Raw genomic sequence first — 19,865 nt, forward strand, 5'->3', positions numbered from 1 at the left:
TCTGGGATTTTAGGCTCTCCTTCACTCTGGGGAGGGGAAGGCGGGTGGGTGAGGGGAGCAGAGGCAAGATGGAACTGGTGCCTAAGTTTTCAATCGGACCATTCTTCTCAACTTGGGCAGCTCTTTTTTTCCTTCCTTCCTTCCTTCTTTCCTTCCTTCCTTCCTTCCTGCCTGCCTGCCTTCCTTCCTTCCTCCCTCCCTTCCTCCCTTCCTCCCTTCCTTCCTCTCTCTCCCCGGTCCGGGGCACTCGCTCGGCTTTGCCAGCGCGGGCACGAAGGGCAGGGCCCGAGCGGAGCGCCGCCGCAGCCAGGCACCCAGGAGTCCCTTGGAGTCTGGGGCGCAGGCTGCACGGGGCGCGCGACCTGTGCGCCGCGCGGACACCGAGCCGGGGCCGCCGATCGATCGCCGCCGCCGGGCTGTGGGGACCGGGAAGGGGCAGCCGCGGCGGGGCGGAGGGGCGGGGTGAGCACTTCCTGACTCTCGCATTGTCCACGCATCGCCCGCGCCACCCAGGGCCCCGTCGACGCGCCGTCCCCTTCGGCGAGTAAGTTGGCGCTCGCCCCTCCGGCCCCGTCTTACCGTTCTTGGCGTCACCAGCGGCTGCAGTCCCCGCGGCGGCCGCCGCGGCCGCGGCGCCGGGCCCCGCGCCTCCCGCGCCCGCCGCGCCCCCGGTGCCCGGCACGCCCGCCGCCGCAGCTCCGCAGCCGGCCGCCGCCGCCAGGGCCCCCCCGGCCGCCGCGCCCGCCGCGCCCGCCGCTGCCAGGGCGCCGGCTCCATTTTCCTGCTCGTCCCCGCTGCTGTTGGCGCGCTTGTTTTTGCGGCCGCCTTTACTGTTTTTGGGGTTGGGCATCTTGCGAGTGTCCAGGTGCCCCGCGTCGGCGAAGGCGGCTCCCAGCGGCTCGGCGCCCGGTCCGGGAGGCCGAGAACGGAGGGCGCGGGCCGGCGGCTCCTCTGGCGCCCGTCTAGCCGCGCGGCCCGCGCCGCGCCATCCCGGCCGCCGCGCCCTCCCCGGCTTCCTGGAGCCGGCGCGCGGCCACCCGAGGCTCGCAGCCGCGCGGGCGCCGCGGGCTCGGGGCGCAAGCTAGACGCTCCCGAGCCGGAGGGAAAAGGCGGGTCTCGGGCTTGTTTTGATTCGGCTTCGCTGACACGCTCTGGCCCCGCCCCCTCCCGTGACGACACTGGGGATTCGGCCTGGCCGCGCCCACCAGGTGACCTCACGGTAGCCCGGCCCGCCCGCGTGACGTCACGCCCCGCGCTGAGCCGGCCACCTTGGAGTGACGTCATCGGGGCGCCCTCACTCTCGGGGCCCTGCTGCACCCCGGCGCCTGCGGACCGACCTTCCTGAAATGGCCCCGAAAGCCAATTCAATGGCATCTGGAGTTAGTCGGGGGCCTCCTGACCTTCATGCAACTGAGGCTTAGAACAATATGGTCTGGGAAAAATAGGCGGGCGACCAGAACAGGAATGGAAAGCAGAGGTTTTCTAATTAATCATCCATCGAAAGCCTTTGCTATTCAGAAACAATCGTAGATTCAGAAATTAAAGAAATAGAGTTGAGTTCCTAGACAATGGGAAAGCACAGCAGAGTCCGTGAATGGAAGGCCGTCACAGCCTAGTGGTGAAACCGCTCACTCAAACAGGACCCACCATTCAGGGATGTTACTGAACATCGCCTGGGACCGAGAAGCAGGTAGTGCCTGGAGGGGAAACCCAATCCCCTTGGATAGGACTGAGTTGTCCTGAAAGATAGGTGGCCACTGTTGTGAGCAGGTGGAGATTAGAAAGTGACACCTGTGATAAGGTAGTGACTTGAGGGGCAGGGGACCCTGGGAAAAGTTTCACATGGTCTCTTTTTCTGCAGCTCTTTTTCTGCTTTATGGAAAACGAGCTCTTTCCCAACCCTCCGGTCTCAGCTCAAACACATCACTTCCTTCATGATGATATAACTGACACACCTCCCCAGAAGAGCTATCAGAAGTATCACCTCATCCGTTTCTAATTATGTTGTCAAAGTATAAGTTTACTTATTTCCTGTCTATCTGCTTCTCAAATGAAAGCTCCATAGGTAGGAGATTTTATGTGTCTTGGGCACCCCAGCGGACAGCTAGCATATACTTGTTGAGTGTATAAATTAAGTACTCTCCCCATAAACTATGGAGCGAAAACTATGTTAGCTGACAATTTACAGTTCTCCCTTCCTATATAGTGTGATCTTCTTTAATTAACCCAGCTCTCCAGTAAAGAATCTTAGGCTGTGTTCTGAAGCATAAAGAGGTAGACAGGGAGGTACCCGCCCTGTGCCCACCTAGTGGGGAGACTCTGACTGGGAACTCTGGGCATTTATAGCAGAGTCTGTTCCAGAGCCTGGAGCTACAGGAAAGAGCACTGGATAATCAGGAGCAATTGGTGGTTGGGCTTTTCAGTAGGGAAGTGATGAATCTTTTAATTCCCTAATTTTGTTTGAGGAAAGTGACTCTTTATAGAGGGCCACCTCATAGTTATAATAGATATTTTGTGCCTATACTTTCATGTCTATTTCTCTCCCACCCCAACTCCCCTAAGCACTAGAAGAGCCGGGATTGTCTATCTTTCTAACTAATTCTGCAGAGTCTAGCATAAAGCCTGACCCACAGTTAGTGTTGAATAAAATTTTGTTGAATGGAGGATGCCTAAAGCATTCTTCTTCTGGATATATTTTTCTGAACCTTAAAGTCTCAGCTAAATCGTCAATTCTCTAGGAAGCCTTCTCTGATACCCCAAAGTTAGATTCATCCCCATGTGCTCCCTGTACCTTGCCCACCACAAGAGCTTGCACACACAGTATTGAAATTGCCTATTTACTTGTCTGTTGTCTGGGCCCCCACTAGACTATAAGCTCTGTGATGGCAGAAGCTATCTGTCTTAGTCGTCACTGTATCCATGGTACCTAATGCGGTGCATGGTACACAGTAGGTAGTTAATGAATGCATGACAAATACATGAATAACTAAATGGACAAATGCTTTGAAGGTAGATGCAGCAGGATTTGGTGGCCACTTGGACGTGAGGGATGAAGGAGAGAGTTAAGAAATTCCGAATACTGGAGGAAAGGATGATGGTAGTTAATGAAAGGAAGACTTCAAGGGGAGGGTATTGGTGCTGTGGAGGAATGTAGTGAGTTAATGTGGGCCACTGGACTTAGATTAATTTCATTACTGATATCCCTCACTAGACATGGCTGAGAGATCTCAAAATATTTTGGTAACTTTGGCTTTGACTTTTTTTTTCTTTAAGTGTTTTGAGTTTTGGTTTTTTCTTTAACGGTGAGGATGAAGAAGCTTTAAAGTACAGGAAAATTTAGATAATTCTTTTCTTGAATAAGCGCATTGCTCTCATGCCATATTGAATCAGAGTAATCGTGCATGTACCCTGCAGACAGACATTCCCACCAGCTGCCTCCCACCTCTACATAACTGAGACTTCAGAATTGGAAACTTTCCCACAAAAATATCATAATTGGCTCAAAGCACACAGACACCCAGCCAGTTGCTGTTCTTGTTCATTGTGTGAGCCACCTCCTTCTCATTCAAACTGAAACAAAATGAAAAGGAGGAAGGAGAAGCGGGCCACTTCTTCCATGCCCAACCTTGCTAGTCTATTTTTAGCCTTAGTCAAATTTGACACACAGGCAATAGTTCTGATTTTATTGCAACAACAAAGAAAATGTACTAAATTCAAGATGTTAAAAACAAAACTTAGGTACAGTTAAAAGATTCCATTTTCTACTTTGCATAAAACGTGGAATTTCACAGGAATCCTACTGTTCTAGCCCTTTTATCTTTCCCTTTTCCCCACCATTTCTGAAGGAGAAAGAGAGGGAGGAGGGAGGGAGGGACGGAGGAAGGAAAGAAAGAAAAGAAAGAGAGAACCAGGTTAAAAAGCACAAGATGGAAGAGATGACACAAAGCCCTCCCCTCAGATGCTTCCGGGGGAAGAACTCTAGGAAAACTGAGGAAGCCACTGAGCTCTGTAGAGCCACACTTGGCTTCTCTTTCTTTAATTTCCCTGATCAACTCATGTGCTCTGAAATGAACTTCAGAAAAATCGTACCTCTACCCAAGCTTTCCTTTCTCCAAACATCATCACTCGCTCCATCACCCAGGTCTTTGCAAAATTCAATAAAACACAGCAACAAATTAAGGTCACCGAAAGTAAACAATTTACACCCTGGAGAAAAGGAACAAGCTAATCTTCAGGGCTGGATGAGACTAAGTGGTCATTGTTTCAATGTTCTTATTCTGTTTGGTTTTTTTGTTTGAAATTTGTCCCTGTCTTCTGAACTCTCAGGGTGAACTAACTCATCTGGGCCAGAGTTAGCTTGATCTGCTAACATCACTTTAAGTAAATATACCTTGAACAATGTATATTATCTCTTTGCACCAGTTTCTTCCTCTGGAAATAGCTTCTCCTTTGCCCACAGGTTTACTTTGAGGAATAATGATAATTGTGATTACAAAGAACTTTGACAAAAATGGAATACTAATATAAATAATAATATGGATTATTAAATGTCATACATGTGCTCTCCTATTAGGTCATTCCCAATTATCAACAGTAATTTTTTCTCAAATATGTACCCTCAAAATCTCTGTTCAGGCCTTTAGTTTGACTTTTACATTATTTCCACAATATACAAAAGCAGTCACATAAAAGGTCAGAATTCTGCTCTCAGTGACCCCTGTACTGGTTGCTGACTCCACTTCAGTGACTTCTTTGCTCATACTGTTGTCGCAACTCAGCATTAACACTGTCTTGGACCCCAATAATCTAAACAGGATGCTCCTTTCAAGGAATAGGTCAAGTATAATCTTTTGCAAGACAGATTTCCCTGGACTCATACCACCCCATACTCTCATTTTCCACCTCTGTGTGCCTACCACCTGGCTCCACCAATGTTTTCCAAACTGTGGGTCATACTCTCCTGACAGGTTTTAAAATTAATTCAGAGGGTTTCTCTCAGGATTTTTTGTAAATTGGAATAGAAGAGAAAATATCAGAATGCATTGCATATAGAAATTAAGTATTGTTTTGTAAAACATACATATTATTTTGTAAAATTTAGTTTTACACACACACAAACCCAAACATATATATATATATATATATATATATATATATATATATATATATATATATATATACTGAGTCATGATGTAAAGTCCGTTTCTCATTGTGGGTGCAGACAAATGAACAATGACAACAAAGAAGTCTGAAAGTCACTTGCTATACCATACCATGAAGTATCAGATTTTATACAGGCTCTCTTTCCAAGGTCTTCTCACCACAGGGAGAGCATTTTCTCTCTCCCATTATATTTTAAATTCTCTGAAGATAGGCACCATATCTCATCTTTTATATTTCCTCCGATGAGCCTACCATCAAGAGTGCTTTGCTTGCAAGTACAGCAAACACATATGAAACAAACAAAAAAAATGAATCACCTATTAACCTGAATGGAAACACTTCTTTTCTCATACAGTGGTCCCCTCAGGTCCCCAGGAGATAGGTTAGCAGAGGCTAGCATTGTCAAAGAAGTCTTCATTGGAAAGTGTTGAAGATCAGCCTTTTAAAAAGGCATGAAAGCAAGAATAAGTATGGAGCATACAAAGGGGAGAGAGGAAGCTGTAGACACTCTAGTGTTTGTCAGGTGGAGCTGGAACAATCAGATCACAATGGGCCCAGTGCAGCAGTGGACACACAGCTGGTTACAGACCAAACCTTGATAACTGCTAAGAAAGCTAGAACTCACCCTCCCTCTTTCCTTCCCTTGCTTTCTTTTTCCCCAATAGTACTTAATTACTATACTACATATTTTTTATTTTTATTGATAAATTTATACAATTTTATTGATAAATTTATATTTTTAATTTTTATTTAAATTTATATGATATATTTTAATGTTTATTTACTTTGTTTACTGTCTTTCCTCACTAGAATGTAGATTTCAAGAGGGTGAGGATTTCTCTGTTGAATCCTCAGTGCCTAAAACAGTGCCCCGCAGATAGTAAGTGTTCGACACATATTTGTGGAATAAAAGAACATATAGAAGAACACCAGAAAAGAATAGTTCAAACCAGAGGTCAAGTGGGGGAAGAAAGAGCCTTCTAAAACCATATTACTATGTTCTTGGTAGACATAACATCCTTCTCCCATAGCTAGTGTAATATTTAATCCAAAGGAGACTAGCTTTTGTATAACAAGGAGCCCTATGACAGCCATATCTTCTTCAGCAACTGCAGTGACCATGCTAATATCACTTTCGACACCTTATATCTCCTCCCAAACTGGCACTGAAAATTCCAAGACTCTTTCATCACCTAGATTTCCTCTTCAAGATCCTCTTTGTTTCTTCCCAATTAAATCAGTATTTTTCTACACTGCCACCCTAAAGCACGATTTCACCACTATGCTTTTGTCTCTCCTTCAACTGTCTACAAGGCTTGATTTAAATAATACAGCATTGGTCTTCTCTAAATACCTCTTTTAGTACTGCACTAGTTCTATTGCTGCCTACCAAATGATCCCACAATTTAGCAGCTCAGAACAACAAACATGCATTATTTCAGTTTCTGCATCAGGAATCTAGGCATGGCTTAGCTGGGTCCTCAGGCTCAGAGTGTCTCACGAGGCTCCAGTCCAGGTGTCAGCAGGGATGCAGTCCTGTCAAGTCAAAGCTTATCTGGGGGGAGGATCGCTCCTGAGGTTGTTGGCAGGATTCAATTCTTCAGGGCTGCTGGCCCGAGGCCTCCCTCATTTCCTTGTCATGTGAGTCCCCACAGAGGGCAGCAGCTTCATCCGAGTGAGCAAGTGAGACAGCAGGAGAGAGTAAACAAGACAGAAGCCAGTCTCTTGCAACTTAATCTCAGAAGTAACATCCATCATCTTTGCTGCACTCTGTTCCTTAAAAGCAAGTCCCTGGTTCAGCCCACGCTCAGGGGGAGAGGATCACACAAGGACATGAATACCAGGAGATGGGGATCATTGAAAACCACCTGAGAAGTTGCCCACAAGTATGTTAATATATCGCTTGCAATCCAAATTCTAATTCCTAAGGGCTTCAAGTTTAGTTTATAAGACAAGAGGGGTGGATTGTGGTAATCACTTCATAATGTATACGTATATCCAAACATCGGTCTCTGTACACTGTAAATATAAACAATTTTTATTTGCAATATGACAAAAAGAGTGAGAAAAGGTACTGACTTGTTCTGGTTCTTTCTTTTTAAATTACTGTTTCAACTAATCAATCTTTGATGACTAAATTTCACGAATTTAAAACTTTTGCAAAATGACTTTTGTTTAAACTGTTTCAGTCGTCTTATTCAAAACACTACTGACGGGGCTTCCCTGGTGGCGCAGTGGTTGAGAGTCCGCCTGCCGATGCAGAGGACACGGGTTCGTGCCCCGGTCCGGGAAGATCCCACATGCCGCGGAGCGGCTGGGCCCGTGAGCCATGTCTGCTGAGCCTGCGCGTCCGGAGCCTGTGCTCCGCAACGGGAGAGGCCACAACAGTGAGAGGCCCGCCTACCGCAAAAAAAATAAAAACCCACTACTGATGTTTAGAACAAACACACAGTATAGTATATTATTGGATCCGAATGCCTGCTTCAAGGACACAACTTTTTTAAGTGCTAAGGTTACTGCGTGCCTGTTTCCGGAGTTAATTTTGATTGATCTTAAATAGAATTCTCTCTCAAGATTCCTCTTCCTCCTTTATTTCCACTTAGAACAATTTCTACCAAGGGTATCCTGAGAAACACTGCTTATGAAAGATGTGCCTCTATTTCTATGGTTAAATAAGTGTAAGAAATACTGCATATTTTATGAGTCATGATATACATTGCTATAGTAAAGACCCTAAGAAGTCCAGCAGTAAAGAAACCTGCTTACTCCTAACTTAGAATTTCCCAAGTCTATACAACCTATAAATTCCTTTACATGTAATACCATTAACATCCTGTAAAACTAGAGTTCTGCTAAATAGTTTTTTGGGAAAATAGTGCCTTTGAGCAAAAGATAACTACTTCTAGCATTAGCGATCAAGTGAATAGATACAATGGTGAAAATTCAAATGAAAGGTAGACAATGGATCCCTCTTGTATGCAACCAGTTCTTTGGAAAATGTCTTGGGAAAGATCTTTAAAAACTCTATAAACTCCAGCTGTTATAATGATAAGGATGCATTAAGTACTAATTCTAAATTATGTAAAACAGCTGAACATTCACGCTACTGCTTCCATTTTCAGAAATGTATTTATGCTATCATTATTCCATTGAAGAACAAAAAAATTAGTGTCCACAGCCTACTAAGGACTACTTTTTTTTCCAATGGGGAGACATCTTTACCAATATTACAACCAGAAGTAGCGTCCAACTTTTGTTCAGAACGTTTGCTATAATAAATACTCTAGAATCTGAAAATAAATCTCCTGTACCCTCTGAGTATGATAACAGTTCTTTTCTTTGCCATCACATGAAGAATCAGTTTCACCTTTAGTCCAGTTATAAGGGTTGTTATGTATGTTGCTGGAGTTAATTTTGCTTGGTAGTGAATAGAATTCTCTCTCAAGATTTCCTTTCCTTCTGCAGAATATTCATTCTGAGTGCTTGAATGTAAATATGGTACTGCATGTATTGAACATGACCACAAGTTTGCTACTCCTCTCTTCAAGAGGCCAAGTCTATTTCCCTCCCCTTGAGTCTGACTTGGCCTTGTGACTTGCTTTGGCCGATAAAAAATGTAGCAAAACTGATGTTGCTGCAGTTCTCATCCCAGCGTTTGCTCATCCTCTCTTAAAGCCAGACATTATGCTGTGAAGGAGCCTGAGCTGGACTGTGGAATGACGAGAGTCCAGTGGAGGAGGTGACAAAGACTCTTTGCTTTTGACCAAACTTGAATCACACTCCTCAGGGTCCTCTTGTTGATTAGGCCAGTTTATCAAAAATATCCCACCCTTGGTATCTTATTGCCCTGGCCTGCCCTCAGCAAGAATCCTATCAAGTTGGTTTAGCCAGACTCTCCCTACCCCTGATGTTTTCTCTCAGTAATTTTCCATCCACTGACCCCCACCCAGCTCTGCGGCTATAAATTCCTAGTTTTTCTTGTTGTGTCTGGAGCTGAGTTCAATCTCTCTTCCCTTGTAGTAGTCCCCCTGAATAAAGTCCGCCTAACCATCTTAAACAAGTTTCAGGAATACATTTTTCCTTAACAAAGGATCTTGGACAGCTGGAAGATAAGAAGCTGTCTTCCAGCCTCAGCCAAGCTCCTAGCTCAGCGGTTCCCAGCCTGAGCAGTTTTGCCCCCAGGGGCATTTTTGGTTGTCACTTCTAGCATCTGGTAGGTAGAGGCCAAGGATGTGGTTAATCCTGCAATGCACAGGACAGCCTCCACAACAAAGAATTATCCCAGCCCCAAATGTAGTGCCAAGGTTGAGAAACCCTATCCTAGCTGAATGCAGCCATATGAGTCACCACAGCCTCACCGTATAGAGCAGATTGTCCAGATGAGCCCGTTCAAGCCACAGGATTGTGAGAAATGGTGCCTAGCTGCCATTCTAAGCCGCTCTTGGGGTAGTTTCAATGCTGTGCTCTTGTTTAACCACTGAGGAGGGGAAGGGAAGGAGTCCTGACTTGCAGTGTTTGCACCTGCGCAAGGTATAAATGCTCCTACCGCAGCCAAGTTCAGGCTACCAACATGAGCCACTGAACACAAGGCTATAAAGAGGCGTGACAGTTGGCTCTGTGAATCAGTAGGACTTGGTTATACTGTCATAGGCAACGGAGGCAACATGTAAAACGTCCTTTTATATCTGAATTCTAGGCAGGGGCTTTCCCATGTTCCGTTGACCACCTAGTCAAGGGTCTCTACTTATATACTGTCTGTGATCACATTTCTATCAGAAGCTTCTTTAAATGCCGAGACATTGATTCCAGTATTTCTGGCTTGTGCCATTTTTTACACCATTAAAACTGTCAAATTGGGTTTAGTCAAGAGGCTCCCACAGAGGATCACAGCATGGGCTCCACTCCAAAGTAATGCCACAGCACTCTCAAATCTGTAGTCCTGAGGTGAATGGTCTGATTTGGAATAAAATATTGCTCTCCCTAAACTGTGGGTTTTCTTTGTGAAATGTAACTTCTGAACAATAACTAGAGGATCCAGGCTAAAGTGGAAGCAGGGGTGGGGAGACAACCACCTAGGCCGGCTTTAGGTCCATGCTAAGGCATGCTTTTGTTCAGAAAAAAAATATTTTTTTTTGGCCACTTGGCTTGCAGGATCTTAGTTCCCTGACCAAGGATCAAGCCCTGGCCCCTGGCAGTCAAAGAGCGGAGTCCTAACCACTGGACCACCAGGGAATTCCCCCCGAGAAAAAAAAATTTTTTTCCCAGTTAGATGGAATTTCTTCTAGCACATAAACCCAAAACATTCTTTGTTATTTCCTAGAGCACCCATTCGTCAGGTTTCAGGGTGGACACTGGATTTAGGTTCTCTTAAGTGTTATTAGAGCTGTGTGGTTAGGAGACTATGCACAGAGCCAAACTTCCCGGGTTTCAGGCTTGGCTTACTAGCTGTGTGACCTTCGGCAACATATCTGTGAAATAGGGATAATAATGGTATCTATTTCAGAGTTAAGACAGATAATTTTTGTGTAGTGCGTAGCACATAGTAAACTCTCAATAAACAATAGCTATTATTTTTATTAGCAGGAACATTTGAAGTTTATATTCACTGTTGCTACTCAAAGGCCCTCCTTTTAACTGTAAATGCTATTTAACATTCTACTTTTTTAACTGTAAACAAGTTTTTTTTTCTAAAAGCAGTGCTGGTTCTAGGTCAAGGATAAACTGTTTTCAGCACACAACTTTAGTCTCATCCAAGAACAAACCACACACTACTTCCTGTTGTGTGCAAATACGGGTACCTTAAAGAGACAGTCAAAACCAGGGACACACACGGATGCAAAGATTGCAACAGAGTGCACTCTGGTGTACACAGCTGGCAGCCAGAATGGGAGAAGATTATAAGAAGCACTAGTTTCTTTGCCCAAGAGTTTGAAGTTGATTTGTGTGGATATAAGAAGTTATTGCAAGTTACTAGATTAAAAAATAATGCAATGAAAACAGTATTTTTGGAAGAATAGTCTGACAGTAACATTCAGGACTGATAGGATAGAAAAAGTGGTGACTTGGAAGCCAGCAGAAAATCTACTGTATCATTTTGGGGATGAGATCATGAGAGTCTGGGATTAGGAGGTCAATGGGGAAACCAGAGGAAAGGATGTACATGACAGACATTTTGAAGGAAGAAATCATAGGCCCTAAAGACAAAAATCTTTGACCTTAAAGAAAGGCAATCTCATCACTATCTTATTTGGTTTAGATGGATACCATGAATTTCAATACCCACAAATAAATTGGTAGCACATTCCATTCTGGGAAAGCCCATAAGGGTAAAAAAGAACCCAATATTTACCCTATTGGTTTGTTTGCTTTTAAAGAACAAAATTAATTTACTATTAATCAAGATTTGAAAGCTCTAGTTAACACTGGGCATTTTACCACTAAAAGATGCTGCCCAGTGAGCTAGATGTCTTTTGTACCAACTCTGGATTAAGCCAACAATCCTGGGTTCAATGGTTTCTCAAGACATTTTTAGGTTTCAGTCTGAGATGTGCCAGACATTGCCTGCCCAGCCTTCTACGTGACTCTATTTCCTAACCTAGTATCCAAAGAAGTAGATTTAACTACTCAACATGTATTTTTCTGGTACCAATTTTATGCAAAGCTCTGTAATAGATGGCTAGCAAGCACCATTCATTTATAAGTCACGAAGGTGTCATGACCATAGCATGAACAGGTTAAACAGAAGGAACTTTAGATTTGCTCCGTCTATTTACCTTTAACTCACGTGTGGGATATCTTCTGACTTCTTGTCTATAGGTGACAATTTGATTCACAGTCTTTTCCCTTTGTCTTACCACAGAAGAGAAAACAGGCATGGATCAAATTACCAGCTGATTCTTTTCTATTTTATAATGACAACTGCATTTGGTTTATTTTCAAAATATTTACTGAGCATATAATGAAGGTCTGTGCCACACCCAACTGCAGTGATGAAGAAACAAACCCAGTCCACTCTCATGGAGTTCAGAGCCTGGTGAGAGAAAGCCACAGATAATGTCCTTATTCTCATGTCTTTCTTCAAAAGGACTTACAGAGAACAAAGAGATGTGCAACATAAGAAAATGAAGTATATTAGAAGAAAATGAGAAAGATAGGGCAAAGGGAAAGCAATGATGGGATCATACAATAGAGGTGGACTAATACACAAAATAAATACAATGAAGGCCTACATGTATTTGCTAAGGATCCACTAGGAATTTGGCTCTAAGCTTTTTAGCAATCTCTGTAAAAGAAGAAACATGGTCAGTCACACAATCCACAGGTTCCACCAGATAAAAGCAGACCAACTACTCAAGAAAAATATAGCTAGTCCTGATATAAGGCCAAACAAACAAACCCCCAAGGATCCTACAAATGCAATACTATTGATATCCTGAAGAGCATCCTCAATAATAATCCTTATAGTGAAGGAGTGGGGCTATTTCTTATAGCACATCTTAGTGTGAGCTGATGTCTTATCATCAAAGTCCAGTTCAGTAAAAGCAATTTTACATGGTTTTGCCTAAGCAGAAAAATTCATTATAATGTGATAGAAATATGCATAAAGTTCTATGGGAGAACAGAGGGGACACAACTGCAATTTCATTGTTCAAACCGTTGGAGCGTGGGACTTCCCTGGTGGCGCAGTGGATAAGACTCCGTGCTCCCAATGCAGGGGGCCTGGGTTTGATCCCTGGTCGGGAAACTAGATGCTACATGCATGCCGCAACTAAGAGTCAGAATGCCACAACTAAGGAGCCCTCATGCCACAACTAAGGAGGCCGCATGCCACTCCTAAGGAGTCCAGCTGCCAAAACTAAGACCTGGTGCAACCAAATAAAAAAAACCCAAAAAAAACTGCTGGAGCAGATGTCATCACGGAGGAGAGATTCTGGGAATTTCTATTCAATTTCCAAAGGAAATATGCAAGTTTTGCTGCAAACACCTAACCTTCTTAAAACTCGAATTTTTATTATGGATGCAATATTGTTTTAAAAGGGCATTCTCACCATGGCAAAATTCACATTAAAAAATCTCAAGACACTTTCAATTGAAAGATTCTCATTTTCTCTACAGGGTACATATCTCAGCTCACCTTTAATATTAAATATAATGAACAATAAATTGAGGGGAAAAAAAGTGTCTACTAACCTGAGGGGTGGGTGCCCATAGAATCGATGAGAGGTTAGAGTTATATCAAGTTTATAGTAGGCTCCCCCGCAAACCCAAGACCACAGAACAAAGGGAGTTCTTGGGAGATGAGTTCTGATTCCATGTTAAACTGCATTTAAAAAAAAATGATATGGTCAGGAGTTAGATTTCTACCTGATAATAGAAAATGAAAGGACACACAGAAAAAGAGGTTGGCAACATAATTCACACATCTGGTATCAAAGAGTCTTAAATTGCTAATCCATTTAATGAAAAGGGGTGACAAGATTTGTCTTGAAGGGAAAGAAAAGCAAAAAGAATGTAAATGCTTCTATGGTTGGTTTTATGAAGGAAGTATTTTTCTTCAATATTCAAAGAGGTGTGAAAGGGAAGTGGCATTTTCCAGCTCTTTGTACCATGACCAGCTTCCTCATCAACAGGTTCAGGGCAGCCTGGGTGGACCAGTCAAGTGAGTGACAGCAGGGTCTCCATAGCACGGTGATTGAGACTAACACCAGATAGCAAAGGATAACGTTAAATCCCTGCAGATAAAAATGCACAAAATGAGAATGATTGGCACAGATGAGAAATCTACTTGCCCACCACCAGTTAAAGAGAAATGAGAACCATTTGCATTGATGCTCTATCTCCCAGTACCTGTGATTAGCTGCTGAGATTACAAAACAATATTTAAGATCTTCACCCAGCAGTGCTTTAGATACTAAGGTTGACAACATTGTGTGCGTGACAGAAATAAAAACCGAGTATTTCAAATCCATCTGCCACCCTGTAAAGAGGGTGGATCACTCAGCTTAAGAATCTTTTGTCTGCTGAGCACAAATGAAGTCATCCTTGGTACTACAGACACTTGGAGACAGTATTAAGTGATGGGTGAGGAGGCGTGGGCGTGAGATCTATTTCTAAGCAGAGAGAGGGGAAAGGTGGGCGGGAAGGAAACTAGAAGGGTAGGAAGCTGGAGGTGTTATGAAAGGGAGGGAAGGGGAAACACAGGGCGCCAGCGACGCATCAACTGGCGGGAGGAAGAGGGAGAGATCTGGGGGAGAAAAGAGATTTGAGGAAGGAGACTCGCCTCTTCGAGGAAATGTTTTGCCCTGTAACCAACTGCCCCAGTCTCCATATACGCGTATATCACAATGTAAAACCTCGTGTAAAATACCAGCCTCTCAACACTGGCTTCCGGGGTGGATTTTCTTTGGGGGAACCAAAAGTCGTGTTTGATCCTACTTCACAGCTGGAGTGGGGCGAGAATAGAGGCGGCCCTGAGAGGACAGGCACATCCATCCAGTGTATTTTCCTAACTCTGTGACGAGCCAATAAAAATCACTGAAAGCCTGCAGCCATCTTTGTCTCCACATCACTCTTCCCACTTCATCCACTGAGTGTCCAGATCCTGTCGATTCCGCCTCTCCAGTCTCTCACAAGTAGACCTCCTTCCTTTCTATTCCCACCACCATTTCCCCTGTATGACCTTCCCTGACTTCTGGCAGGGCTCAGTCTCTCCCAGCCCTCAATACCCGCCACCCTTTTCTATAATTCACTTCCCCCTTGGATCTGTTCTAACTTATATTTTGAATTATTGATATTTACGCAGACACTGACTCTCTGAGTACACCGGCAGCTAAATGAGAGCTGCGTTCTCCTCAACTTTATAGATTTGACAAATAGTGTTTAGGAAATCTTCGTGAAAGCAAGGGAGAGAGAAGGAAACGGGAATGAAAAGGGAAGTAGAAAGGGATGGAATAAAATGAAAGGGGAGAGAAGGAAGGGAGTGGAAGAAATTCAGTAGCATCTTTTTATCCGGGGTATGTAATAGGTCTTCCGTACAAGTTTAATTTTGTTTCTTCTCAAAATAATCTTTTCCGTACTTTTTCTTTTTTCATAACCGCATCCCTATTTTATTTGGAATAGGTGACTCACACAGCATTTATACATATTCAAATACCAGTGTTTAGCCCCACATTTCCCTCTTACCCTAATACCTCTTCTACTTTGATTTTCTTTACAATCAATGTTCTTTATTCTTAAGATAGTAGAAAAATAGACTAAAAAGTTTGGAGGCTGTTCTAAATAATTTTATTGTACTATATACTTCATTTATCCTTTCTGAGTATCAGAGGTATTTCATGAGGGCCAGTATGTTATATATTTCTAAAATGATTATTTTTCTCATTTCTCTGGCTCAGAGAAATCTGACAAGAACCTCTGCAGCTGCACTGGTTATAGTCTCAGACTGATCCCCAGCCAGGTGCAAGGACAATGGCTGTTTATTAATATACCCCAGGCCAGCTGTTGTCTTAACATGTGCAATGCCCAGGCCCTGGGGATGAGGACTCTATTTTATCTGCAGCCTCCCCCTTTTTGGTAAGGAATAAACTTTGCTATCAGTTTTGAAATAGCTTCTAATAAGTTAAAAGAAATAAAATTTGTTTTATGCAATATATTTTTCACCCAAAGCACCAATGATAGACCCTAATGTCTTCTGTGAAATGATGGGTGAAATGATGTATGTGATTTCACTCGAGTCTGCCATGGAAATCAATCCTCCATGAAAGTACCCTGTAATCAGGTATAATTGAACATAATGAACAGGTAAAACATGAAACAGAAGAACACATTGGCAGGTGATATGTAAGACGACCAAGGGAATACTCGTAAAAGGGAGACAAGACAATATAGGTGATATTTCAGTTTTTAAAACTACTAACAAAGTTCTCTAAGGAACACCCAAAATAGCAAGAGGGGCTCCAGCTTGCAAATAGGCCATACTCTCCATTCTGTCACTTTTAAGTTTGTGCCTTATTCATAAATACTTGATCATCATCATTCATAAATACTTATCATCTAAAATCAGAAAGGTGGCAGAAACTAAAGTATTCTGTGTCAGATTTATTTTATCCAAAGTCATACAATCTTACATTGGGAAAAGACCTTGCAATCTGAACTCCTGTTGAGCCCTGGAATTCCTTCTACCAAGTCCTGAAGCAGATAATCATTTAGCCTTAGACTGACTCCAAACTTGCTTCATCATTTAGCCTTAACTTGAACTCTTCCCATGACAGTGAGCTAAGGCAGGCTACTACACTATTGGAGATTTGTGTTTCCCAGAAATTTCTTTGTATGTTAAGGTGAATCTTGCTTCCTTATAATTTCTCTCGATTGATCGTAGTTTTGCTCTCTGGAAGATTCTATGTTATCATTTGTGGAGAAACCCTTGAGTAGATAGAGTGACAATTTAAGATATCCTATGTCTGAAGAGTAGACAATTAAGAGAGGTGAAATAAGATACATACTTATATATCCAACGATGCCTTTGGATCAAAGTAAATAGCATAGCTCATTATTCCAACTTACATTCACAGTACGTAGTGTATACAGTTAAGATTTAAAGGTATGTCACCCTCAAGTACAATGTGATACCGTCTATAACTAGACTCAGCTGTCATCCCTCAATTTGTTATATTGTTCCAATTTCTGTGATCTCCCTAGCCTAAAATCGAGCAGGTGAAAGGCTCTGGGAATGAGAGACATAGGAAAATAATTTTTCAAGTATTTTTTTCCCTGAAAGTATTCGGGAATGGCATTTCTTTTTGCTTAATTTTTAGCCCAATAAGCTCGATGTGAAAATTTGTCACATATAAACAGAGAGGGCTTGGGAGACATCTGCATCACTCCAGACTCAGGCAAAACTACAGACTTTGCAAACAACACCTTGAAACTCTACCACTTCCCCTGCTTCTGAGGTTAAAAGCAAGTGCTTGCCCTCATTACTCTAGTTAAGATCTTATCTTCTGTTGTTTTTCTTCCTCTGATAGGCTGCCCTGGGCACAGTAGAAAAGTGCTTTGATATTTGCTTTCCTCCAGACTCAAACTAAAAGAAGACCATCAGGAAAATACACTCGCACTCACACATACACACGCACGCGCACGCGCATGCACGCGCGCGCGCACACAGCATTAGTCTATGCATTTCTAACTTTCCTTCCTCGTTTGTGATGGATAAATCACCATGTCCTCTGCTTTGGGTTTTTATAACCATAACTTCATAAAAGAGATTTGTTCACTTCAAGTAATTAACTTTTTCTTCCTCTAAACAAATTTCGAAAGGGATATATTTTCAACACTGTAGATTAGTTCTCTCATAAGTTACTAATATGCTGAATTCCTTTTGAACAACAACGGAGCATATATTTCTATCATATGCTTCAAAGAATATAGCAGACTGAGTTCTAGAAAGCAGGAGTGCTTTCTAGAAATGGATACACTTTTTAAACGAAATGGCCAAATTAAGCCAGATTATGCTGGGAATCTGAGATATTTAAAAATCATTAGAATTTCCAGAATAAAGAAATACCTATTTAGGGCTTCCCTGGTGGAGCAGTGGTTGAGAGTCCGCCTGCCGATGCAGGGGACACGGGTTCATGCCCCGGTCCGGGAGGATCCCACATGCCAAGGAGCGGCTGAGCCCGTGAGCCATGGCCGCTGAGCCTGCGCGTCCGGAGCCTGTGCTCCGCAACGGGAGAGGCTACAACAGTGAGAGGCCTGCGTATCGCCAAAAAAAAAAAAGAAATACCTATTTAAATGCAAAATAATTCTTTTTCTCTTTACCTTTTTAAGGTCAGTGAAAGAGAGTTCTCACAATTTTACGACTGTTAAAAAAAATAAACTATATAACATCTACTTTCATAAATATTTATCCAGTTTAGTCTTAAAAAACAAGCCAGGAGGCAGTACTTTCCACATGTTTGCAAATAAGGAAACAGGCTGAGGAACGAAGAGCTGAGACAGCCTCAACATCCCAGGAGCCAAACTTGGCGTCTCATGACATCAGAGCCCAGGTGTGTCCACTACAGCATCACTATTCTACTGATCTGTGGGTTCACTTTGGTCTGCTATTCCAAATAAAAAAGACCCTTGCATTTGCTTTCTAAATAGTTACATTCCAAACGTCGTTAGCTTAGTAAATCTTGAAAATTTTCAGATGATTCTTCATTCATGGACTAAGCCAGGTCCTTTGCAGGAGATTTCCAAAAATAAAAAATAAGTTGGAACAGATGAACTAAAAGACAAGTTTTAATTGTAAAACTAGTAATTCTAGGGACTTCCCTGGCAGTCCAGTGGTTAAGACTCCAAGCTTCCACTGCAGGGGGCACAAATTCAATCCCTGATTGGGGAACTAAGATCCCGCAGGCCGCACAGCATGGCCAAAAAATAAATAAATAAAATAGTAATTCTACGAGATTACACACAGACACACATCAAAGCAAGAAACAAACATATACTTAAATAGACAAATTAGGGTATGTAAGAATCCTGCTTTATGCAAGACAGACAAGCATTAAAATGACCTGGAATTTTCAAAAAATAAACTGTGAGAGCCTCACCCTCAGAAATTATGATTTAATTAGCCTGGCAAAGAGCTCCCAAATTAAAAGTTTTTCTTAAACTTCTTAAAAAGAACTTCTTTAAAATTCCCTGGGTCATTCTAACGTGCAGCCAGGACTGTGTCTGTGGGGAATTTGGAGAATGGAAGCCAGGCAGAGGACAGTTCATACTTTCTCTTCTTGAGAGTCAACATTTCTGCTTGTATTAAAGAGGTTGTGGTGATAAATACCACAAGAGGCATCCACTGGTATTAGTCTTGGAAGGCTTTTAAAGGAGATGAGGCTTAAGCAGAATTTTGAAAGAGAACAGAGTGTAATTTTGCTATGAGAATAGAGGAGCCCAGGTTAGGTCAGGGAGTTAGACGTGTAAGAGTGAATTATGTTCAGAGCTGAAACAGAGCTTTTAACTGAGAACAATTAAGGAATACCAAGAAACCCATGATCAAAACTTCGTTTCTTCTAGGCACTCAGTAAATAGTAATTAAATTTCATTGTAATTGAATTGAAATAATCTTAATGGAAGATCATTAAGTGGCTCAGATTAAGTTCTATATTTATCACTGTGTCCCTGTGTCTGTTTAATCCTGGGTCTGCTCTCAGAGATTCAGAAATATTATGACCCAAGGATCATTCTCTTCACTCTCCCTTCCTACTGCATATTACCTTTATTTGAATGGAAATGCATACTCGTAGTAACATCTCCTCCTTATTTTCAGCAGACCAAATGTTACCCTGACCCCACTCAATTAAAGATAGTTCTGAGATAATATAAAATTTCCCATTATCCCAAACATAGTGGGTAGCTCTTAAGGTCCTATGATGATGGTCCCATGACCATGGGGGGAAATGGATTATATTAATATTTCACTAAAACATTTCCGCTGAACTTTAGAATCTAATAATACCATTAGAGTTATACCTAGTTCCTTGTTAAAAATTGTAAAATATTTCTCATCCTGTTTTAAATATTACTTTTGTTTCCAAGAGAGAGTAGAGCAAAATAAGGATAGTTTGTGAGGTATATAAAGAAACTATTCACTGGCTAATTAACTGAGAGTGAAATTTTAATGAGACTTGCTTGAAAATCCAACATGACCTTCCTGTACCATC

The 19,865-nt window shown here is 42.5% G+C and overlaps 1 protein-coding gene across 1 annotated transcript in view; it reads right to left on the reverse strand.

Moving 5' to 3' along the window:
• Positions 1 to 1,126, reverse strand: part of HECA (hdc homolog, cell cycle regulator) — a 43,898-nt gene extending 42,772 nt beyond the window's left edge. Inside the window, exon 1 of the mRNA XM_032650908.1 lies at positions 580 to 1,126. Within this exon, the coding sequence (XP_032506799.1) occupies positions 580 to 850 (271 nt within the window). The 5' untranslated portion in view covers positions 851 to 1,126. The remainder of the gene's footprint in view (positions 1 to 579) is intronic.
• Positions 1,127 to 19,865: the final 18,739 nt, after the last annotated feature.

Source organism: Phocoena sinus, chromosome 12, assembly GCF_008692025.1.
Source record: "Phocoena sinus isolate mPhoSin1 chromosome 12, mPhoSin1.pri, whole genome shotgun sequence".
NCBI lineage: Eukaryota > Metazoa > Chordata > Mammalia > Artiodactyla > Phocoenidae > Phocoena > Phocoena sinus.